General features: G+C 39.0%; 1 protein-coding gene across 3 annotated transcripts; it reads left to right on the top strand.

Annotated features, from left to right (window-relative positions):
* Positions 1 to 61: 61 nt before the first annotated feature.
* Positions 62 to 11,557, top strand: STEAP1 (STEAP family member 1). Of its 3 annotated transcripts, XM_063412645.1 has the most exons (7): positions 64 to 202; positions 674 to 925; positions 1,005 to 1,006; positions 2,992 to 3,096; positions 3,893 to 4,405; positions 5,947 to 6,111; positions 7,666 to 11,557. In XM_063412645.1, the coding sequence occupies exons 2-7, from the start codon at positions 739 to 741 to the stop codon at positions 7,921 to 7,923; spliced, it is 1,230 nt and encodes a 409-aa protein (XP_063268715.1). In that variant the 5' UTR covers positions 64 to 202; positions 674 to 738; the 3' UTR covers positions 7,924 to 11,557. The 3 variants fall into 3 exon arrangements, with proteins under 3 accessions (XP_063268705.1, XP_063268715.1, XP_063268695.1); XM_063412635.1 differs by lacking the exons at positions 674 to 925; positions 1,005 to 1,006 and adding an exon at positions 2,434 to 2,563 and having other exon boundaries at positions 62 to 202; XM_063412625.1 differs by lacking the exons at positions 674 to 925; positions 1,005 to 1,006 and having other exon boundaries at positions 69 to 202.
* Positions 11,558 to 20,714: the final 9,157 nt, after the last annotated feature.

The raw sequence follows: 20,714 nt of genomic DNA, 5'->3' as shown, positions 1-20,714 counted from the left end.
GGAGGCTGCGCCCGGGCCCCCTCGCCTCTCTTCTCCTCAGAGCCCGGCAGGCGCTCCGCCGCTGACCCGAGGCCGCCTTCCCCTGCAAGCGGCGCCGCCGGGCGCTGCCCCCCGCGCACGGAGCCCAGCCGGGGCCGCCGCTGCTGCCGCTCCCCGCGGCGGGACCTGCGGCGGGAAGGAGAGGCCGGGCTGCCGGGCCGAGGTGAGTGAGCCCGGGCGCCGACAGGGGCCGGCCGTGCCCGGAGCCGCCGGGGAAGTGTCCGGGTGCGCCCGCCCGGCCGGCGCACCGACTCGGGCGCGTTCCGACGCGGGCCCCGCCTGCCACGCGGCCGGGCCGGGCCGGGAACCCTCGGCGGCTCGGGCTCCTTCTGGCCGAGAGGGAGCGCCGAGCGACGCTCTCCGGCTCCCACCCTCTGGACTTTCATTCGGTTTTCCACCGAGCTCAGCAGAATTCTTGAAGAGCGGGGAAAGTTATGAGCCCGCGTGCCGAGTGCTCACAGCGTCCTGCCCGGTGCAGCGGGCACTTGGAGACCGAGACACATGCCCAGCAGTTTCATGCTGTAATTTTCCGACAGTGCCGAGAGGGGGGCGGGCGCTGTCCCGCGCCTCTTCCATCACCTCCTCGTTATTATCATAGCTTGTTTATTTTACTCATTTTTCTTCTTTCGTGCAGCCAGCCCTGAAACCCCTTATTCAGGAAAACCTCCCAGTGACTTGGGATGATGTTTTCCCGGGATAATGTCTGCACAGTGTGGATCCCTGATGGTTCGGCGTTACAGTGAGCTGCTGTCTCGGTACAAAATTCAATACGGTACTCACAGCACTCACAGCGCTGGAAACTTGGCTTTCTGCAGAGGGATGCCGTCCACCCTCATTGACAGCTGCCTCCCGGAGCAGAAGGGATGCGCACTGAGTGTGGACATCAGTAGAACTGTTTTCTTTCATAACAGTTGTGAATTGGATGACTAACTCTGTCTCTTGCAGGACTCCTAATTTTTCTTCAGATGTATTCCAAAAAGACATATAGTCTAGATGAATTCTTTCTAACAATTTATAAGGCACTGAGTAGTGAATTGTAGTTGCTCTTCTTTTAGAGTTTTCAAAGGTTATTACTGTGCTTTGTTACTGGGAAATAATTTCGTGTTAACTGGTATCAGAAGCCAAATGGAATGACACTTGAGTTTCTGTGCACAATGGGTTGCTTTTGTTCACATCATGATATCATTTATTACATCCTCATCAATATAAACCTTTAACTGGAAACTAATAATGGACTCTGTTTTTAAATTTTCTGAATGAAGAGTGATAGGAACATGAAAACTGGGTGAGTCAGGCTTTTCCATACAAAGCTTCCCAAACTACATTTTGCATTTGGACCTCTACGACAGTGTGGTAGCCAAAAAGTAGGCTTCAGAAACAGTTCATATTATGAATTCCTTAAAAACAGATGTGGAGTTCACTGTATTTGTTATTAGGTTTTTTACAGGTAAGTTCACCCTACTAAGTTCTATTTTTAAACTATTCTTTCAGTTGTAATAGCTAGAAATTCGGTATATTGAAACATGTAGAAGGCTTTATGAAGATATGTGATACCCCAAAACTTTTGATAAAATCACCAGGACTAGCTCTAGGAATAGAGGGAACAAACAGAAGTGTGTTTTCATCAGTCCATGCTTTCTTGTGTGCAGGATATACAAAGGATAACCCTTTCTTACACCAATAGCTGGTGCAGGAAAGGGTTAACAGCCTGACCTGCAGACAGAACTCTTGAGCCTCCACTGCAACACTTGTCTGAAAGGTTATGCTCAAAGAAGAGCAGACTAGCAGGAGGGGAAAATCCAAAGAGAAATACTAAGGAAAAGAACACTTCAAAATAGAAGACTTCAGCTTCAGGTGCCTGGTGGCCTGGCAGGGAGCAAACCCTCACAGCAGACAGTAAAAGACTGTAAGACACTGGAGGAAATAGACTCAGTAAAAGAAGTAAAATTGTCAGAGTCTGATTTCTGCATATAATTTCCCAAAAGATTTGGGAATCAGGAGTATATAAATATATAAAGTATTTATAAAGTATATAAATATAAAAGAATCAGGAGTTAAAAAACCAGGTTAATATCTAGTCATTCAGCTGTTCAGTAGGGAAGTACATGGAAGAGCCACCTAGTAATTTTCTTAAAGTTTGTCACAGAAAGTCACCCTGTGGTATGGCACTCTGAGCTTCCAGTAGCATGGTGCCAGTGCCTCTCCTCCTGCAGTGAGCAACAGTGTGATGCTCACCTGGGAAGTCCCTGTTGCAGGCCCTGTAGTTATTTTATGCTCTTCAAAATACTGCCTTTCCTGCTATCCTAGGATTTTCAGAAACATCTCTTTCAGTTTATCAGTTCCTTTCCTTTTTTCTTCTTTTTCTGCCATTTGATTTTTTGTCATCCCTAATAGCTTAGAACCATTTCTGCTGCTGCTTGTGATGAGTATTGCCAAAATACCTGGGGACAGCATGAGTAAAGCTCCAGTTTCTTGACAATCTTGAAGGGAGAACACACCTGTAAAGCTCCAGAGGGACTGTCAGGTAGCCCAATCCTAAACCCTAAAGTATTTTAGAAGCAATACATCTCCATGGGCTTCTTGCATCAGCAAGTCTCATGAACTTAAAATCCATCTTCACAACATTTTACATGTTTTTTTCTGCAAGCTTGCTGTCATTTAAAAACTTGAATTAAATGCATTAATTCCGCTGATGACAGGGATATCAGGCTTAAATGTTATTTTTCATTAGTAATTTTTTTCTGTTGATTTATACTCTCTCCTCTTCTCTGCTTTACCTAGAAAATAAGCTGAGCTTTTTCCACTCTTAGAGGACAGACTTTCCCTAGTTGACTGTACCTTCTCCAGCAAATGTCTAGAGGACAAGGAAGAAAAGAATTTGAGGGAAAATAGGCCTCAAAGTTCCAGTATGGCATTTCAAAACCTGTTTTGCATCCTGTGTTTGTTTTGCAGGGAGTTTCCACAATGGAGAAGAGGGAAGATGGTAATCATGCCATTGATCAGATTGCAGGTCAGAACATCATGCCAAGAAGAAATACAGGAAATCTTAACTACTTGGTAATGTTTCTGTAAAAAGCAGCTCATATGTCACATAGAATATTGCAATCCTTGATTCAGTTTTGTCCAGAGACAGTGTTACCATCACACTGGCATATCATGAATATTTCTGAAGTGTTGTCACAATATTGACATGAAGAGATAAAAAGATAAAGAACATCTCATTCAATTTAGTCACAGTCCATGATAAAAAATAAACAAATTTTGGGGCAGCTAAAAACCACATGAGGGTGGCTGCTAATTGTATCTTACCAGATGAGCAAAACTCCATCTAAATAATCTGGATTTTCACACAGGAATATAAAATTTATCTTTGGGGGAATCTTCATGATAGCAACATTACATTCAGGAAGTTTTCCACATCACACAATAAAAGGTCCAGAAAAAAAAAATCCTGTAATCCTTTCTTGTGCATGGTATTTGGGCTACATCATTAAGTCTATAGCTGAAATCTGACATTTGAAATCTGTAACTTACAGAATAAGAAGCTGAAATGATGCTTCACATAATGTAATCCTTCCTTGCAGTATAGTTATCTTCCTAGAATGAAAATCTATTTTAAAATCACTGCAGATAATAAAGGATGGGAAATCTACACTGCAGGTGCCTTACCCAAGTGCTGACTGTGCTTTTTGAAATGTTACATTTCCAAGTTACCTTGCCTTTAATAGTGCATATGTTTTGTATATGGTTCCACTGCAGTAAGTTGCAAAAGTCAGGATGGCAAATACTGTCATTACTGAAGTTTTTAATCTTCTCTTTACCTTACTTTGTATTTCCATTCTGTCCCTTCTAGAACATGGATATGCAGGTTGCCAATCCATCAGAAGCAGCTGCACTTTTTGATTTACATCAAGCACACCATTTTGGTGAGTTTGAACACTCTTCAGAACAGCACTGCAAGCAGGATCTGTTCCCTAAGTGGCACTTGCCAATGAAGATAGCATCTGTGATCTCATTATTAACATTTATTTACACTTCCATGAGAGATGTCATATATCCTTTTATAACCAGAAAGGAGAATGTTTTCTATAAAATTCCAATCCTTGTCATAAACAAAGTTTTACCAGTGACTTCAATTACCCTTTTAGCACTAGTGTATTTACCAGGAATATTAGCTGCTGGTTTCCAGCTGTACTTTGGCACGAAGTATAAAAGGTTTCCTCAGTGGCTGGATAGATGGATGTTATCAAGGAAACAATTTGGACTTCTCAGTTTCTTCTTCGCTACTTTGCACGCCTGCTATAGCCTGTGCTATCCAATGAGAAGATCATACAGATACAAGCTGCTCAACTGGGCATTCCAGCAGGTATGATGGGCACACAAACACCAACCCTTCTGTGTTCAGAAAATCCTTGGGTTGGTCATTCAAGCATCTGCATGGGGGAAAGTCATTTTCACTGCCTGTGTTTGATTTTCAAGTACATTCACAGAGAGCACTGTTCAGGGATGGAGCAGGACCTAGTTGCTAAAGCATGTAAGCATCACATCTGTGCCAATGTATACTAAATAAGTAATTTTGCTTATCTGGGATCTTTTTCCATCTGTAAAATGCACAGAATTGTGTCTAATGGGAACATTCAAGTCTTTAGCACAATATTAGTTCAGTGTAGATTTATTTTGTCTGGACCGGTGAAATCCAGAAGCAAAAACGGAGCACTGAACACAACATTTTTTGACACCTTTGCAAAATGAATCAGCCAGCAGTGAAGGAGGGCTGAGCTAAATCACAGTAATGTGTATTTGCACAAAATAAATTTCTGAATACTGGTGGCTCACATTTGGACTGATACATATTACCTTGTTTAAAGATAGGATTTCAGTGATGCTTCTGACTCATGGTCAATAATTGGCTTGCAAAGCTCTCCAAAGTGCTTTGTGACTAATGCTCACCTATTTCCTTGGGTGCCATAAGTAATGTAGTATTAGGAATATCCCAGTATATAAGGTATAGACTGCAAATGACTTTTATTACCCCTATTTTATTATAGACTTTTATATTATAGATTATATATATATTATAAATTATTTTTTATATTATAGACTATATAATTTATCTATTTTATTATAGACTTTTATTACCTCTAAAGTCGTTATTATTAAAAATTATTGAAATCACAATATGATGGTGTCAGTAGATTCTTAAGATTTTTGTTAACAGTCAAATTACCTGTTGAAAACTCTGAAATCAGCCTTACTGGTAATCTGACTTGAATGGATTACTAGAAATTTCCTTGAGATTCCAGTCTTCAAGATGCAGAAATGATCATATTTGGGGCATATTATGCCACAGTGATCACTAGCAGGATCAAAGTGCTGTTGCAAGTAGTTGTAAATAGGAGAAGCTTTGACATCAGTTTATTAAAATCACAAATGTACCAAGTTGTGGTTTTTTAAAAAACACAGAGCTAAACAACTACGCTGGCAGGATATTTTTATTATGAAGTCCTGCTGAATTACTTCCCTGAAGTATTGCTGTTAATATATTTCCTGTTGTTATAATCTCCCTGATATGGTATTTAGCCATAGGTGGGGTTCTTTTTCTTGTCAAAACCAAGATTTATCCTTGCTGTGAAGGCAGGTTAAGAGGCCTAAGAATCAGGCTCTCCTGGGCCAAGACACTGATTAAGTCTAAATTCTTCTCTCTAAAAGCTCACCTTTGCTCTGCAAATACTAGTGAAGACTTTGTCATCAGAAGTAAATAGCAGTTATATTCAAAGACATTCAAACAAACCAAAATACTGTTTTCCATTGCTTATTTTATTAATATTACGGTGAAAATAGTGAAATTATATTTAACACAAACACCAGGTGTGCCAGTCTGTAATTTTTATGGTGTTCTTTTGGCAGGTCAAACAAAAAAAAGAAAATGCCTGGATAGAACATGATGTTTGGAGAATGGAGATTTATGTGTCTCTAGGAATTCTGGGACTTGCTTTGCTGGCCCTGTTGGCAATAACATCAATTCCATCTGTCAGTCTCTCTTTGACCTGGAGAGAGTTCCACTGCATTCAGGTGTGCATAAATGTCATTACTGCACATTGTTAGTCCCATTTGTAGAACTGTGTGTTATCAGCTAAGACCATTAGGAGTTAGAAATGTCAAACACAGAGTTAGTGAAGCCAGCTGAAAAGTTTGTTCCGTACTCTTTGTTAACTGATTTGTGAGAAATGTTCTTTTCATTACTCTTTTGTTGGGAGAACAGGCTGTTGTGTTCAGTGTATAAAATGGGAAGAAAAGACAACTCCATACCACTTTATTTTCTTCTCCTGACTTTGTGACCTGCAGTAGTTGTCCCTTTGAGACCTTTTCTTAGCTCTTCTTAGACTTCTTAGCTGAAGTCATCTTCTGGGTGTCTTATCTCTCTGGAATGTCCCGTGTCCTGCTGAATTTGGAGTAGGTGGCATTGAACCAGTCAATGCTGTTGCCGTGTGACACGTCAGTGTATTCTGAAAGAGACGTCTTAGAACAGATGCTGGATAATCAAATCCAGCCAGTCCCAAGTTTGCTCAACTGTGCTTGTTTCCTTAACCCAGGCATCTGGGTTGCTCTCAATTCTCTTACATCATATGCAGTAATAACCAGGGTGGTTCTGCTGACATCAGTATGGTCACACTAGAGTGAAGCAAGTGTTGGATCAAACACTCAAACACCAAAATCTGAAAATTCAATAAGTACCTGGCACTTGAAAATTTGATCTATATTTTAAAAGCAGATCTGAAGTGTATAATCACCAATTAGCGATTTGATATTCTGCACATTCTGTGAAGTCCATCATTTGTAAGATAAGTGTACAGAGAATATGGACAAGTCAGGAGAAAGTCTCCAAATGAATGACTGCTTTCACTATTGAAAGACTATGGTGAAGAAACCCAGAAGAGTAATACGTGTGTGGGACTTACTTTATAAACAAATAACCTTATTACTTAAAAATCATGTTCTGTACATTCAGCAGTTGGAAAGACAGTGTTCAACTTCATTGATGAGTATAAGATTAAGTGACAAGAAACTTAAAATTAGTGAATTTTCTTTGCTCCTGAATTTTGTAAACAAGCTAAGCCAAATTGATCACTGCAAGTGAAATGAAAGACTTTTCCTGTAGTTGTGCAGTGCTTTCGCCATAGTGCTAGACTTACTAGAGTTTGTGATTTTAATTTAGCTTACAGTTTTTCTTTGCAAGTAATCAATTAATCAGTATATCTGCTTTTGAACTCATAATGATTTATCACAGAATTAAAGTAATTTAGTATACAAATGGCATCTGTAAATTGAGATATTCACAACTGAGCATGTTTCAGAAATAACCTGCAATCTCTTCTGTATTTTAGCTAAGTATCATAGCTATACTTGAAAAATGTGCCTCATCTATTTTCTTGTACAGTGGCATAAAGGAATACAGTTGGAGTCTTGACTTACAGTTCTTACCTTTTAGTTTAAAGCCAATGGTGGCTTTTCATGACTTGAGCACGTTGGTCAAGGCCTGTCTAGATTTCTGTATTTGCTTAACAGAGTGCTTTTTTTGCCAATTTGGGAAAAATAAATAGCTTGCTATTTTCTTTCTCTTTTCAGAGCAAGATGGGATATTTAGCCCTGCTGCTATGCACTGTTCATGCACTGGTGTTTGCCTGGAATAAGTGGGTTGATGTTAACCAATTCATCTGGTATACGCCACCTTCATTTATGGTTGCAGTTTTTCTTCCTCTTGTAGTTCTGCTTTGTAAATGCATACTGCTCCTGCCATGTTTTCAGAAGAGGATAAGAAAAATCAGAAGTGGTTGGGAAGCTAAGACACAAGCCAATCAAACCAGCATAACTTCCAGACTGTGATCAAATATGGACATTTCCTGTCTATGTATGTAAATATGTTCAAGGCCATGAAATTTTCACTCATGAGCTCTGTTTTCACATTTGCTATAGATGTTTGTGTCTCACTTTTCTTTTTGACTTCAGGAGTATGCAATACTTGATGCAATTTTGTCGTTTTCAAAGACAGAAAACAAAAACATTTATTTTACGCATTAATCTATACAGTGTTTTGGTATTTGATGATTTCTTTCTTCTCACTCACTGCTTTTAAAATCCAAGTGTTTCATTGTTTCATTGTCTCAATCCTAGTTCTTCTGTGTGCAAAAGCAAGCACAAATCATTTCTCCAGATGACCACAGAAAGTAAAAATATGATTACACCACAGAAGCCGGGAATGCTTTCTGCTTCACGCAGCCATGCATGTGCCTTCACTAAATCTCAGAATTATAATGGGACAAAAACTAGAGTATTTATCATCCCATTGCCTCTTAGCACCCACAGCCTGTTTCACTCTGCAGAGTGGGGACCTTGGCATATGAGCCAGACAGAAACGGTGTATTCCTGCCAGGTCTTGAACATACACAACTGGGCAAGCAGAACCACAGGGATCTTTACAAGGTAAATATATCCTGAGGCTTGGGCACAGTCTAAAAAAAGAGTTTTTAGACTCAAATCTCCATCTTTTCCAGGACTAGGTGTGTCTCTGTTTACTTGAAACGATAAAACATTTCCCATTTTTTTATTCCATGAACACATTCTTTTGTTTCTGATGCTGGAAATTTTCCATGCTTTTGACCTAAGCCTGCAGCCCTTGACACATGCTAAACTTTGTTTGCACAAATTATTCCAGTGGGATAACTCCACCAGGTAAATGTGGGGTTTTTTTGTTTACTCTAGGGGCAGCACAATTGTGTGACTGGAAGAAAAACATTAAAAATAGACATTTGAGTCTTGCCATTGATTTGGTGAGATTCTCATGTTAAATGGTTTCCAAATCTGTTTGCTTTTACAGAAATTTTCCTAGTAACTTTAATCAGCTCATTAAATCCTACTTTCCTTATATTTCATAGGTCTGGCTGAAAGCTGTAATTGAATAATTCATTTGTTAGTATCTGTTTTGAAATACGTTATTCAGTAGTAGATATTTTCACCCAACATCAGGAATGTTTCTGCCAGTCTGCCTGCCGGAGTTGACTAGGACATGGACTGTTGATGCCACCTATTGCTGGAATCTTCTGAATGAGAACTGTAGTTGGTAATGGCTCTGGTATTAAACAAGAAAACAACATATGCCTAAAAAATGTGTAATACATGGTGCAGATGAATCTGTTGTCCCTTTCTGGACTTTTACACAGAGCATAAATAACAGACAAATTAAATAGCTACAGGGATACTACATTTTGTATTTTCCTGGTTGTTACCATTAAATTATTGCAACTTAAAAGTTGGCCTTTTTAAAATTTGCACATAATGTAATATTGGGAATGAAACTGGGGATTTGGTGGCCTGTATAATATTGCTTGAAATATGTGGCATTATGTATCAAACCAGTAATGTGTGGCAAAGGCCAAAACCCTACAATACAGGAAGCTGGACTGCAATGTTAATCTAAGAAGTTTCTAACAGAGCAAGGAAAAGTATGGTGCTCAATGCATTTGCATTTATATTTCCATAAGTGAAGTAAATCTCTTATAAAAAATAAGCTCTATGCACTTGTTACAGAAGGTAGTGTAAGGGAGAATAACTTCATTGATTTCAACCAGTTAATATAATTTGAATTGATAACATAAATTACAGGGCAAACCATATATAGATCATCACATACTATTCAAACTGACCTTTCACACTCATCATTCAGCTGGGGACATTAAGCACACTTCAGACTTTTCTATCTAGCATTGCCCAGAGGCAAACACACAAGTGCCTTCAACAACATGAAATTTACATACAGTCTACAAAAGCTGTTCCAAAAATCACACGTGACATCCAAACATTCAAGCATGTTTTTACCTACCGATTGTTCCAAGTAAGAGCCAGATTTTTTGTGTCACATCTAGCTATTGAATGCTTATAGCCAGAACTTGAGACTTCATATTGAGTCTCTTCCCTGCTTTGTAAGTCTTTAGTAAACTACATCTTAGTAACTCACTTCCCTGGAGGGGAACTCAGGCTGCTCAGGGAAATGGTTGACTCACTATCCCTGGAGGTATTTAAAAGACACATAGATGTGGTGCTTAGGGACGTGCTCTAGGGGTTGGCTTGGCAGCGTTCGATTCATGGTTGAACTCAGCGTAGATGGTTCTACGATTTGCTTTTTAGGCATTCGGATACAGCAGTGAGGGGATCTATATAGGGGCAAGAAAAAAATGTCATTGACAGTATTTAATTTGTCCATTTGTAGCAGACGTGATTTAGTTCAGTACTGATGAATTAAGTTCATATGTACCTTTTAATTTATGTTTATGTACCTGTTTAAAAATTCAGTGTATTAATAGGTCTATATACTATTGTAATACATTGATTGAATGTGTGTGCACATTTTAGGCACTTATTTGTACAACAATAATTAGTTTTATAAAACTATGCATCATTAAATGCTTCAATTTATGCTATATCTGCCATTGTGTCATATAGATCCAGGGTAAAAGGGTAAAAAGGCACACTACACTCTAGAAGAGCTGCAGTCAAAGGGAACCCTTTTCTTCATGCTAGTGAAGAGCCTGGAGCCTCCAAAGGAAAGAAAACAAAGATGAGAAAAGCAAAATGGACACTTTCATAGTGTAGTGAAATTACATTTTTTCCTGGCAGAAACTTTAACTGTATATTCTAGCATTCAGAGACTGTGTGAGAAGGCAGAGAAGGCTTTGGATGGAGACCCTGGAAATACTGATCAATGACCAAGAAAAGTTCAAGAATAGTGAGGGCATTGAGGAAAAGCATGTATGGGCATACTTTTGTGTAAGAATCCATCATTCTAGTGGCAGTGCCTTTAAAATGTTTCTACAAGGCCTGCAAAGTACTTTTTGTGTTATTACATGTCTGAAATGTATTTGAGAGAGACAGAATTGAAACTCTGGAGATAAAAATTGCTAAAGGGCCTGAGGAATTTTATGCCAAATTCATTTGGAGATGTCATATCCAGAATACTCTTTCCAAGAAGTGATAGCAATAAGCTAGAGCCAGGGCTGTGTTAGCTATTGTGTAATGCAAATTCCTGTTGACAACAGCATTTACTGTAAGCAGTCCCTCCCTTTGGCCACTCTTCTCTGTTCTCTCGGTGCTGCAAGTCTTTAAAGATGTGAAGTTCATCAGAGTAGGGCATTGGATCCAGTTGAAAAGTAATGCAGAGAAAAGAATGATTCAGCCAGACCCACTCCTGGGTGTGATTCACCTGACAGCCATGCATATATGCACGTAGGAAGGACAGGAAGAGGAATGGTGTAAACAGGCAATTTAACTTAAACCAGCCCTAAATTAAAGGTTCCAAGTACTCCTAGAAGTTAAAACTTACGTTATTTCATCCTATTTCAGTAGCAAGAATAATGCCTTGCTTTGCTTTTTTGTCATGTTCTTAGTTTTCCATGAATCAGTGGGCACAAATGTGTTCTAGAAATTGTCATCAAAACCCATATAAAACTGAGTGACCTCTACGTGACTATGGGCTGTGTGGTTTCATTTGTAGGGATGATGATCTCACTTCTCCTCTTTTGTCCTACACCCATAGTTTCTAGTACTGTCTTTAACACAGAATGTTACGTTAACCATTTTTGAAATTCAAACCAATTTCTTTTAAACTGATTAAATAGTATGAAAGGAATAATTAAAAAAAAAAAAAGTTTTGAAAACACCCCAGATCCACCCCTGAAGAACATAATCTGCTGTAGTTGCTCTAAGTGTCTGGCAATGGTTGATCGTTGCCACTGCTGTTTTTTCAGTAGTGCCAGGATTTCTTGATCCCATGAGCATATGCTGTTGCTGATGGCAACGTTACTCCTTTTCTTATTGTTTCTTTTATTAAAACAAGTCTCATTGAATTCAGTTGCATCAGGTTTCAATTTTTGCATCATTTTTTGAACTTTTCTGTAGATTAACATTTGAATAGGTAAAGTGAGGCTAATTATTAAGTAGGCATAATAAGTTTTCAGAGATTTTCAGCTGAAAATACATAAAAACAACTCATGAACCAAACTCAATAAAGATAAAGAACACAGCTACTTTCAATAAAGATGATACAACAGACGTTTGAGTTGTTTTGTATTATTTTGTTTCTTTTTATGTCTATTTCATCCTCATAGCATGAAAGTACGGTGCTGAGATATATATGCTATGTCTTTGACTTGGTTAAAGATGTGTAGTCTCTGTGGGACTTGTAGAATATTACCATCACTACTGATAGAAGTACTTGGTCCTTAAATTTCATTTTTTGGGCTCACTACTGAAAAAGAACCGAAACAATTGTGGGGATTTTTTAACTGGATGGTCAAATTCGTAGTTTGCAGTCATGCACAGTCTTTATATACATGTTTACAATTTATTGTTTAATGTACTCTACTGAAAAAGAATTTTCCACATGAATATCTCCATTACTTGGAATGCTGAGAAGTATCTTATTGCTGGACTTAAATGGCCATAAAACCCATCTCTAATTATTCCTCTGCTTTGTTTTTTCAGTCCTGTGACTCATATATAAAACTGAATGGCACTTCTCTCTTGCCTGTACCTGTGCATGTACCAGAATAACTTCTGAACAGTGCATCTCATTCATTTAAAAATATTCTAAATACCTAACAGGAAATCCTTAAAAAGAAAATAAACAAGAGTTGGAATTGGAAAAAAAAAATTAAAAAAAAAACCAAGCCACTTTCAGAGCTCCTCAAGTATCTCTGCAATTTTAGTTTAGAAATCTAACAATTGTTAGATGTCACCCATAATTAAAATAATTATGGCTTTCCCTCTTCTAATTTTCAATAGACTTTGTACATCTTTATTTATTCACATCATTTTTTTCACATCTTTCTTTATTCCCTGATAATTAATGACAGACCAAAGTGTATTCTGGGACTATGAAGCTATGCAAAGAGGCATCAGCATGGAATCAGAAGGAACAGGACAATTGGAAGCCTGTGAAAAAGAGGAAAGGAGACATTGTAAGCACTCAAATTTTCTTATAAGAGGAATGAGTAAAGGAGCCCAATGGTTGTTAAAGGGTAAAAATAAGTAGGTGGAGGATATTGAATGAGATCAATGAACATCATCAAGTTAGTAGGGTATAGAAATCCTTAGTAAGGAGATGGGTAAAATGGAGGACAACTGAATGACTGGTAAGAATCTGAAAACACTGAAGCAAATCCTTGAAACAGAGGGGATGGGAGAGCTGGTTATCCACATGGAGCTGGGGAATGGAATGAATAAATACAAAGAGCCTGGGTATATGTAGAGTTTGACCTGCAGAACCTATTAAGTTGCAAACATTTCTCTAACCCTGAAATACCATTTGAGGCATTTCTGGGGAAATGTATTCAACATCTACTGATACAGATGAACATCAGAGAGGTTATAAGTGAGGTTCAGTGACATACCGAAATGAGTGGGAACGAGTTATAGATATTGCTCCCCTTTTCATCATGATCTATATATAAACTGAGTTGTTTTCAAATAACAGCAGACGTTGCTGTTTTATTTCCTGGTAAAGTGTACGTCGTGCTAAATGAAGGAAAACTCAGGTAAGACACAATGAGACTAAAACACTCTTAAACGTTACTTACGCAAAATAAGGAACCAACTGAAACCAGATTTAGATGGTGCATTATGTATATAACATATATTTTTTTTTCACTATATTCAGAGAATTCCTAAGAATTTTAGTTTTACCCTTGTGCTGATATCACTATTCTACTTTAAATATTAGATCATCACCATTTAGTTCTTGCAGAGGCAAAATTCCCAGTGAAACCAATGGGACTTTTACTTAGCTATTCAGAGCAAGATTTGTCTCCTACAGTAACAGAAATACTTCATGTCTTCATTGTCTTTGATGAAATTACCAATAATTTGTTCACCTCCTCCAGTGTTTGGGATGGACTCTATCCTGCCATGTACTTTCCATCAAGGCAGCCTTATCACGGGAACAGCAATAAAATCTGTTACCATTTATTATCAGCCTGGCCTGAAACACTCTGTATCACAATTCAGCCGCTGAGCCATGCAATCTCCCAAAGTTTTATTCAGCTCTGTTTAATATCCTTTCTCAGTTATTCCTGAGCACCTCTGCCCTGGTTACAGAGAAGGGGCTTGGTGGCCTTGCCCAGCTGTTTATTCTTGTACCACAAACATCATCGCTGGCAGCTGGTTTCAGCAGGAAAAGCTGGGGCGCTGCCTGGCTTGCCCTGGTGGAGGGGCTGTCACCATTAACCTGCAGACCTGGTCCCTCCTCCACCCACCAGACTGCCCTTCCTGTTTTCTCTGGACCACAACCATGGACCTGTGGTGCTGACGAGACAGCTGTGAGGTGGAAATGAGCCAGGGGGCCAGGCAGCAGGGAGTCAGGACTATGGGAAGCATCCACTATCTTAGGGTTTTATTCCTGGTGCTAAATACCCTTTTGTGGGTAAAACATCTTCTCTTTTGCATACTTTTGTTATTAATAACAACTGCTGTTGTTAGTGTGCATTTCTTATTCCATTGCTTTGCTCTTTTAGTAAATTGCTATTTCAATCCATATTCTGTGCTTTATTATCCCTCCCTTACCAGAAGGGGCAGGGGAAAGGGAGTGGCATATTTGGACTGTAGTTCCCTGCTGGTGTCAAAACCAGCACAACATCCCTGGAAACTCTTCCACATAACTGAGTTCTTACACCTTTCTGACACTGAGGTGCTAAAAAAATAAGGGAAAATTGGTGCTGGGGAATGCCAATGGTGAGGAAGAGAAAATGAAGTACATAGGTTAAGAAGGAATGAGATACAGTTAGCTACAAGAATGAGGTGAGGGTGAGTGAATGAAGCAGAGTGAAACTGTGAGCCTACCGAAAGTTTGGGAGATGAAAGGCCAGTATAATTTAATTATAATTTAATGTCCTCTTCCCTGTTTTCACATTCTATTCCAACCTTTTCCTCCTTGATGCCTCCCTTTCTCCACTTTTGATCTCTCCTTAAACATCCCACAGTCAGCCTAGCCTTGCAGGTTCCTACAATCCCCCTAAAATAGCCTATAAGAATTGTCAGATAATTCTTTTTCCCTTGCATATCGAGTCCCACAGCTCTCTAAAAAAACACCTCTTCAGTTCACATTACATTCAAGGGAAACAGTTTCTTCCTTTGATGATCATGGCAGGTTTCACCCCAGTGACAATGATCTGGTCATTCCCCTTGGACAGTCTTGGCAGTAGGCAGTTTGGCCTGCTTTTGGATCATGTTCATTGATCAGCTTGCTGGGCTTCCTTTGCCTGTTAGTGCTCCTCTGACCCTTGTTGGGGTTTTGTTTTTGCCACAATTAGCTTTTGATATTTTAGCCCAGCAATACAGAGAAGTGCTTCTCACATGAACAGTGTGTGGAGCAGCTGCATTACAGGAAGAGACTAAAAAGGTGAGAGCTCTTCAAATGAGAGGGAGAAGGTGGAAGGGGATTAAATCATGATTTACAAAATATTGAAGACAGAGGGCAAGATCAGCACAGAACTATTTTATACCAGGAGTAGAGAGTACCTTACCAGGAATAGAGAGTATTCAATAGAAATGGTAGATCAGTTTACAACTGATTAAGAATGTGCATCTTTTTGCAGTGAACAAATTCTGGACCTTGCTGCCACAGAGGGCTGTGGAGGCAAACAGACTCAGCAGGTTCAATAGGAGGTTAGACAAACCCAGAAACAACAGCCCCTAAAGCAACACTAAAAGGGCTTTGTAGGTATGTACCCTATGACATCACTTGGGTAAATATGGATTTGGGAGGAGAGTACAAAATACAGCGGCCAAGATTGCACACTCTCCTTAAATGGCATTTTGTTTTGCTGCTCTTGAACATGTATTAGTGGGTTTATAGGCTACTGGTCTGACCAAGTATGGTTTCTTATATTCCCTTACATCAACAGTAAATCACTAATTTAATACATTTCTGTAAGTTTCGTGGCTGGAAAACAAATATGTTAGGAATGACAATCTAAATTCTAAAAAAAAAGATATTGCCTTGATAGTGAAAAACTGCTTAACTCTTAGGATCTGTAGCAACTCATCGGTCTCAGTTCATATCTGTGGAATTAATTACATAATTCTTCACAGGAGTGGGAACTCAATTAGTATTTCATTGCTCTATAAAGACTTTCCTTTTACAGTGCTAAACTGCTACTGAATTATGGTTTCATTTTTGTTTGTCAGGGAATATCTTACAAAGCCGGCACAATCCCATTCAGTGAAACAAAATGTTCAGAATCAGTTAACTGAAGACCTAATCTATGACAAGTTACGTGTAATAATGAGATTGCAAACATGTTACACATTAAATATTTTTACATTTTCACCACCATAATGATACATAATACATAGTGTAGTACCTCACCAGTACAGACTGGGGGCTGACATGTTGGAAAGCATCTCTGAGGAGAAGGACCTGGGGGTCCTGGTGGACAACAAGCTGTCCATGAGGAGCCAGCAGTGCCCTTGTGGCCCTGCAGGCCGATGGTGCCCTGAGGTGCATTAGGAGGAGCATTGCCAACAGGCCCAGGGAGGTGATCCTGCCCCTCCTCTCAGCCCTGGGGAGGCCACATCTGGAGTGCTGTGTCCAGTTCTGGGCTCATCAGGACAAGGGAGAAATGGAGTTCCTGGGGTGGGTCCAGCAGAGGAGAACAAAGATGATTAAGGGGCACGAGCATCTTTCTTGGGAGGAAAGGCTGAGGGAACTCAGTGTGTTCAGCCTTGAGAAGAGACAGCTGAGGAGGGACCTCATCCATGTTTGTAAGTCTCTGAAGGGATGGTGTCAAGAGGATGTTTCCAGGCTTTTCTTGGTGGTTCCAAGCAATAGGACAAGAGGCAATGGAGAAACCGATGCACAGGAAGGTCCACCTGAATATGAGGAAGAACTTCTTTCTGTGCAGGTGAGCACACACTGGAACAGATTGTCCAGAGAGGGCATGGAGTCCCTCACTGGAGATATTCAAGAACCATCTGGACACAATCCTGTGCCAGGTGCTCTAGGATAACCCTGCATGGGTAGGGTGATTGGACAAAATGACCCACTGTGATCCCTTCCAACCTGAAATGTTCTATGATCTTGATTTTCACTTCTGCTCTCAAGAAAAATCTGTGGTCTGCAGCTTTGTGAAATTTGAAATCAAAGAACTAAAAAAGTAAAACACACTAGTCTTAGGCTGTCAAATGATGGCCAAGCCACAATCCAGCCTATGCTTTCCTCAGCTACTTTAGTATTCAGGCAAGTATTAGTGTCTTTTGAATAAGTTTTTCAGTTTTGCAATTCTTTACTAGGAAGGAGGGTATGTCTGTTCTTGGTTAAGATGTCAACTGACTGAAAGCTTTCGTCTGCATGCAATTGTTAGCATTAGAAAAATAATCTATTTTTCCCCTGACTTTGGGTCCAACAATTATTGCAGGCATAAGATCACACTTTTAGAACCTACTGTCTCGTTTTGTAGATACCTTTTAAGATGAGCAGCCACAAACCAAGAAAAAAATTTCTGACCTTCTGTTACTTACACCACAAAGCAAATGTTGTTTCAAGAAGTGGAAAGGTTGCAAAAGACTTCATTCTCCACATGAAACCAAGAACAAAGGTCCTGAAACCCCTCAACTGGGCATCACAATAGCTATGGAAAACCATAGTCAGAGAAATCTAGGAAAGGTTTCCTTCCTTCCTTCCTTCAGCTTCTTTCTGGTTAATAAAATTAATCAGATCATAAAATTAGAAACAATCCTGTTTTTCTACTTGGATTGCCTTAGAAATAGAAGTGTAAACCTAGACTTTTTTTTTGCTTGTGTGGGAGGAAAAGGAGGGTAAGAGTAGTCCTCTACTTTAGGTGAATCACCCTTATTTTGTAATTTCTCTTGGGAAGAGATACCTTGTCTTGTTTCACATGACTTGCCAGTATTTCTCAACTATAGCTTATTAAATGTGCTCTATAAAGGCATTTCTTCTCTTTCCTTCATTCTTTCTCTTTTTTCTCCTTTTCCCTTTCCTTTTTCTTTATTACATTCTTCTCCTCTCTCCACTCTTTCTCAAAAGAATATAGTTTTAGTTTTTTCAGTTTGTGCTTCTGTCTATGCTTTTGACTACTGAAATTCAGATCCTACAGGGTCTGAGAGCAGTGGTCATACCTGGACAGCTACTGAAAAGGGGACATCACAAATTGATGAAATCCAACAAGTGAAGCAAGAGACTTTAGTTGAGGTGTTTACCATTCATTTTTGTTCTTAATTTAATTAGTAGTAAGGTGGTGGTATTTTTAATAATCTATTTATTAAAAAAAAACCCCTTCTCTTCAAGTGAACAATAACATATCTCTCAGATCCGCTTTTTCCTTACAAAGAATGGGTAAGAAGTATAAGTTTTATTTTTAGAGTAATTGCAGGCTGCCATACGAAAAAATGAGTTGGTCTAAATGTTCCTGGCTGGGAAACACTGTATTTTTCTGCTAGGTTATAAAATTAGCTGTGTTGAGCATACTATGCCAAAAATTATTCTATTTGATTTTGTTGCCCTGATCGGGAGCAAAATTTTATGTGTTTGTTTTCACTCTTTTGCCACAAGGAAATCTCCAGGGCTTTGCTTTCCCATTGCCAAGAGGAAGAACCAGAATATCTGTTCCATTTGCCATTCAAAAAGTCCTTTGTTATGTTCTATCCCATAAAGGAAGAAATAATAATGCTGCCCTGGAATTTGTTAAAATAAGAAAAACACCTGCTAAGAGAAAATAATCTATTTTAACAGATTGTTTAAGATACTCATTTAACACAGTATCTGAAAAGTACACTGACCATAGATCTTGGTTCATAATTTGAGAGAACTGTAACTATCCAATTCATCCTCTTAATACAGACACGTGGTCCAATTTTGCTGAGAGCTTAAGTATATAAAAGGTATTTATATACCCTTGCTCTCATGCTAATCTCCATGCAAAGTAGAGCCCTCTATGCTTTTCCTGTTTGAACAGATCAGTTCACAGCAATGTTTTAGTCTCAATTTCAAACAAGAATTTTCTAACTGCAAAACCTCAAAAAGGTAGAAGAAAAACATAAGAACAAGTTAAATTCATCAAACCACCTTGATTTTAATTTTTAAATGTACTAGATACCAAGTTAGTGGTGTCTGCTCAACAGCCTGGTAAATGACCACATCTCAAGAGTTCCCTCATTTACCCTGTGCCAAAGGCTAAAGTCAGATAGGTTTGCACATAGCAAGGGGAGGAACAACTGGAGAACAAATTAACAACGCAGGTGAGAAAAGACACTGAAGGATACCCATGGGGTTGTGGGTTAGGAATGCAGGACCAGGGTTTGAGCTGACACACCCTACATAGTGCAGGCTGGAGGACACAACCTGTGACACTTTCCCATGAAAACGCAGCTAGAGGCCAAACTCGCAAGGCCAAACAGCTGCTCAGGAAACAGGTAACAAATAATGCATTGTTAACCATACACCTGCATAAGAAAAAAGCTCCCTACTTGTTGAAAGAATCAACACAGATCTAATGAGCATCTCCTGAATGCTGGAGTCTTCGGTTCACAACTTTAGGCTGCAATAATAATGTCAAAAAGATCCCACAGGAAAGCAATGACAAACATTCCAATTTACAGCTTTCTTATTAAGGCTTTAATTCAAATAAGAATTATAAAACCATGACTGCTCTGATTTTGTGTGATACATTATCATTTTGGGGCATATGACTCAAGTACCCATTTTCATGTAAATATTCTTCTGGTAACAGGAGTCACATAAAGTAGCATATAAAGAAAATCAGCCACAAATAATGCAGCAGAGAACATTCTGCTTTTTTATTTTGATATATTTGTTGGCTGCACTGAAATTTTTGAGCTCATACTATTGCAGCTATACTGGCTACCAAAAAACAAGCCTGGGATAACGACTTTTGAATCAATAGCAAAGGAGAATATTAGAAAAAGAAAATGAAGAGCTGAAATGCCAGTTCTCACCATGGAAAGCACCAATTCAGTTCTGAGTGGTCTGTCAATGGATTCACCTTTTTGTTTTGTTCTGTGGAGTAGAAACTCAGTCCTCAGTATTTGGGAGCTGAAAATGAAGTTTGGAAAATCAAGCAATATAATTTCCATGCACCTGTTTACCAAATAAAAATATACTTTAAAATATGGGTTTTCAACATCAAGAAATTTACTTATTTAATAATTGGGATGGGGAATAATGTCTTCTATACTACAACAGAAGACTGTCACAGTCATCTTTTCAAATTCTACAGCGTGGCTGTCATGACTATATATGGAAACAAATGTTTGTTTTAATTGCATGGTTAGTTAGCTGAAGTCCTTGGTTAATACGTTATAGAAACAAGTCAGCGTGCACAAAGACGAAAACTGTTACCTTCAGTGTTTCAGTGTCATCATATGGCTTCTTTTCAATCACCTGTGCATTCATCAGTTTTTGCTGCAAGATGAGAGACACATTTTCATGTGCGTTGGTCAGTTTAAAAACAAAGAATTGAGGATTATACCTTGTTACATACACAGCATAGCTTAATGAAAGGTAGATTAGGTAAATCAGAAGATGTTAAAATCAGAAGCTATGCTTTTTCAGGCAAAAGCTCCATTTGTCTGCAACAAATCATGGAATATTC

This window comes from Prinia subflava, chromosome 1 (genome assembly GCF_021018805.1).
Source record: "Prinia subflava isolate CZ2003 ecotype Zambia chromosome 1, Cam_Psub_1.2, whole genome shotgun sequence".
In the NCBI taxonomy this organism is placed as follows: Eukaryota; Metazoa; Chordata; class Aves; order Passeriformes; family Cisticolidae; genus Prinia; species Prinia subflava.
This window is presented reverse-complemented; position numbering and strand designations above follow the sequence as displayed.

Excerpts from the sequence above, each read along its gene's own strand:
- STEAP1 (XM_063412645.1), top strand. The coding sequence starts at position 739 with ATGTCTGCACAGTGTGGATCCCTGATGGTTCGGCGTTACAGTGAGCTG. Across the intron at positions 3,097-3,892 it reads CAGGAAATCTTAACTACTTG|AACATGGATATGCAGGTTGC; the intron begins GTAATGTTTCTG and ends TGTCCCTTCTAG. Across the intron at positions 4,406-5,946 it reads TCAACTGGGCATTCCAGCAG|GTCAAACAAAAAAAAGAAAA; the intron begins GTATGATGGGCA and ends TTCTTTTGGCAG.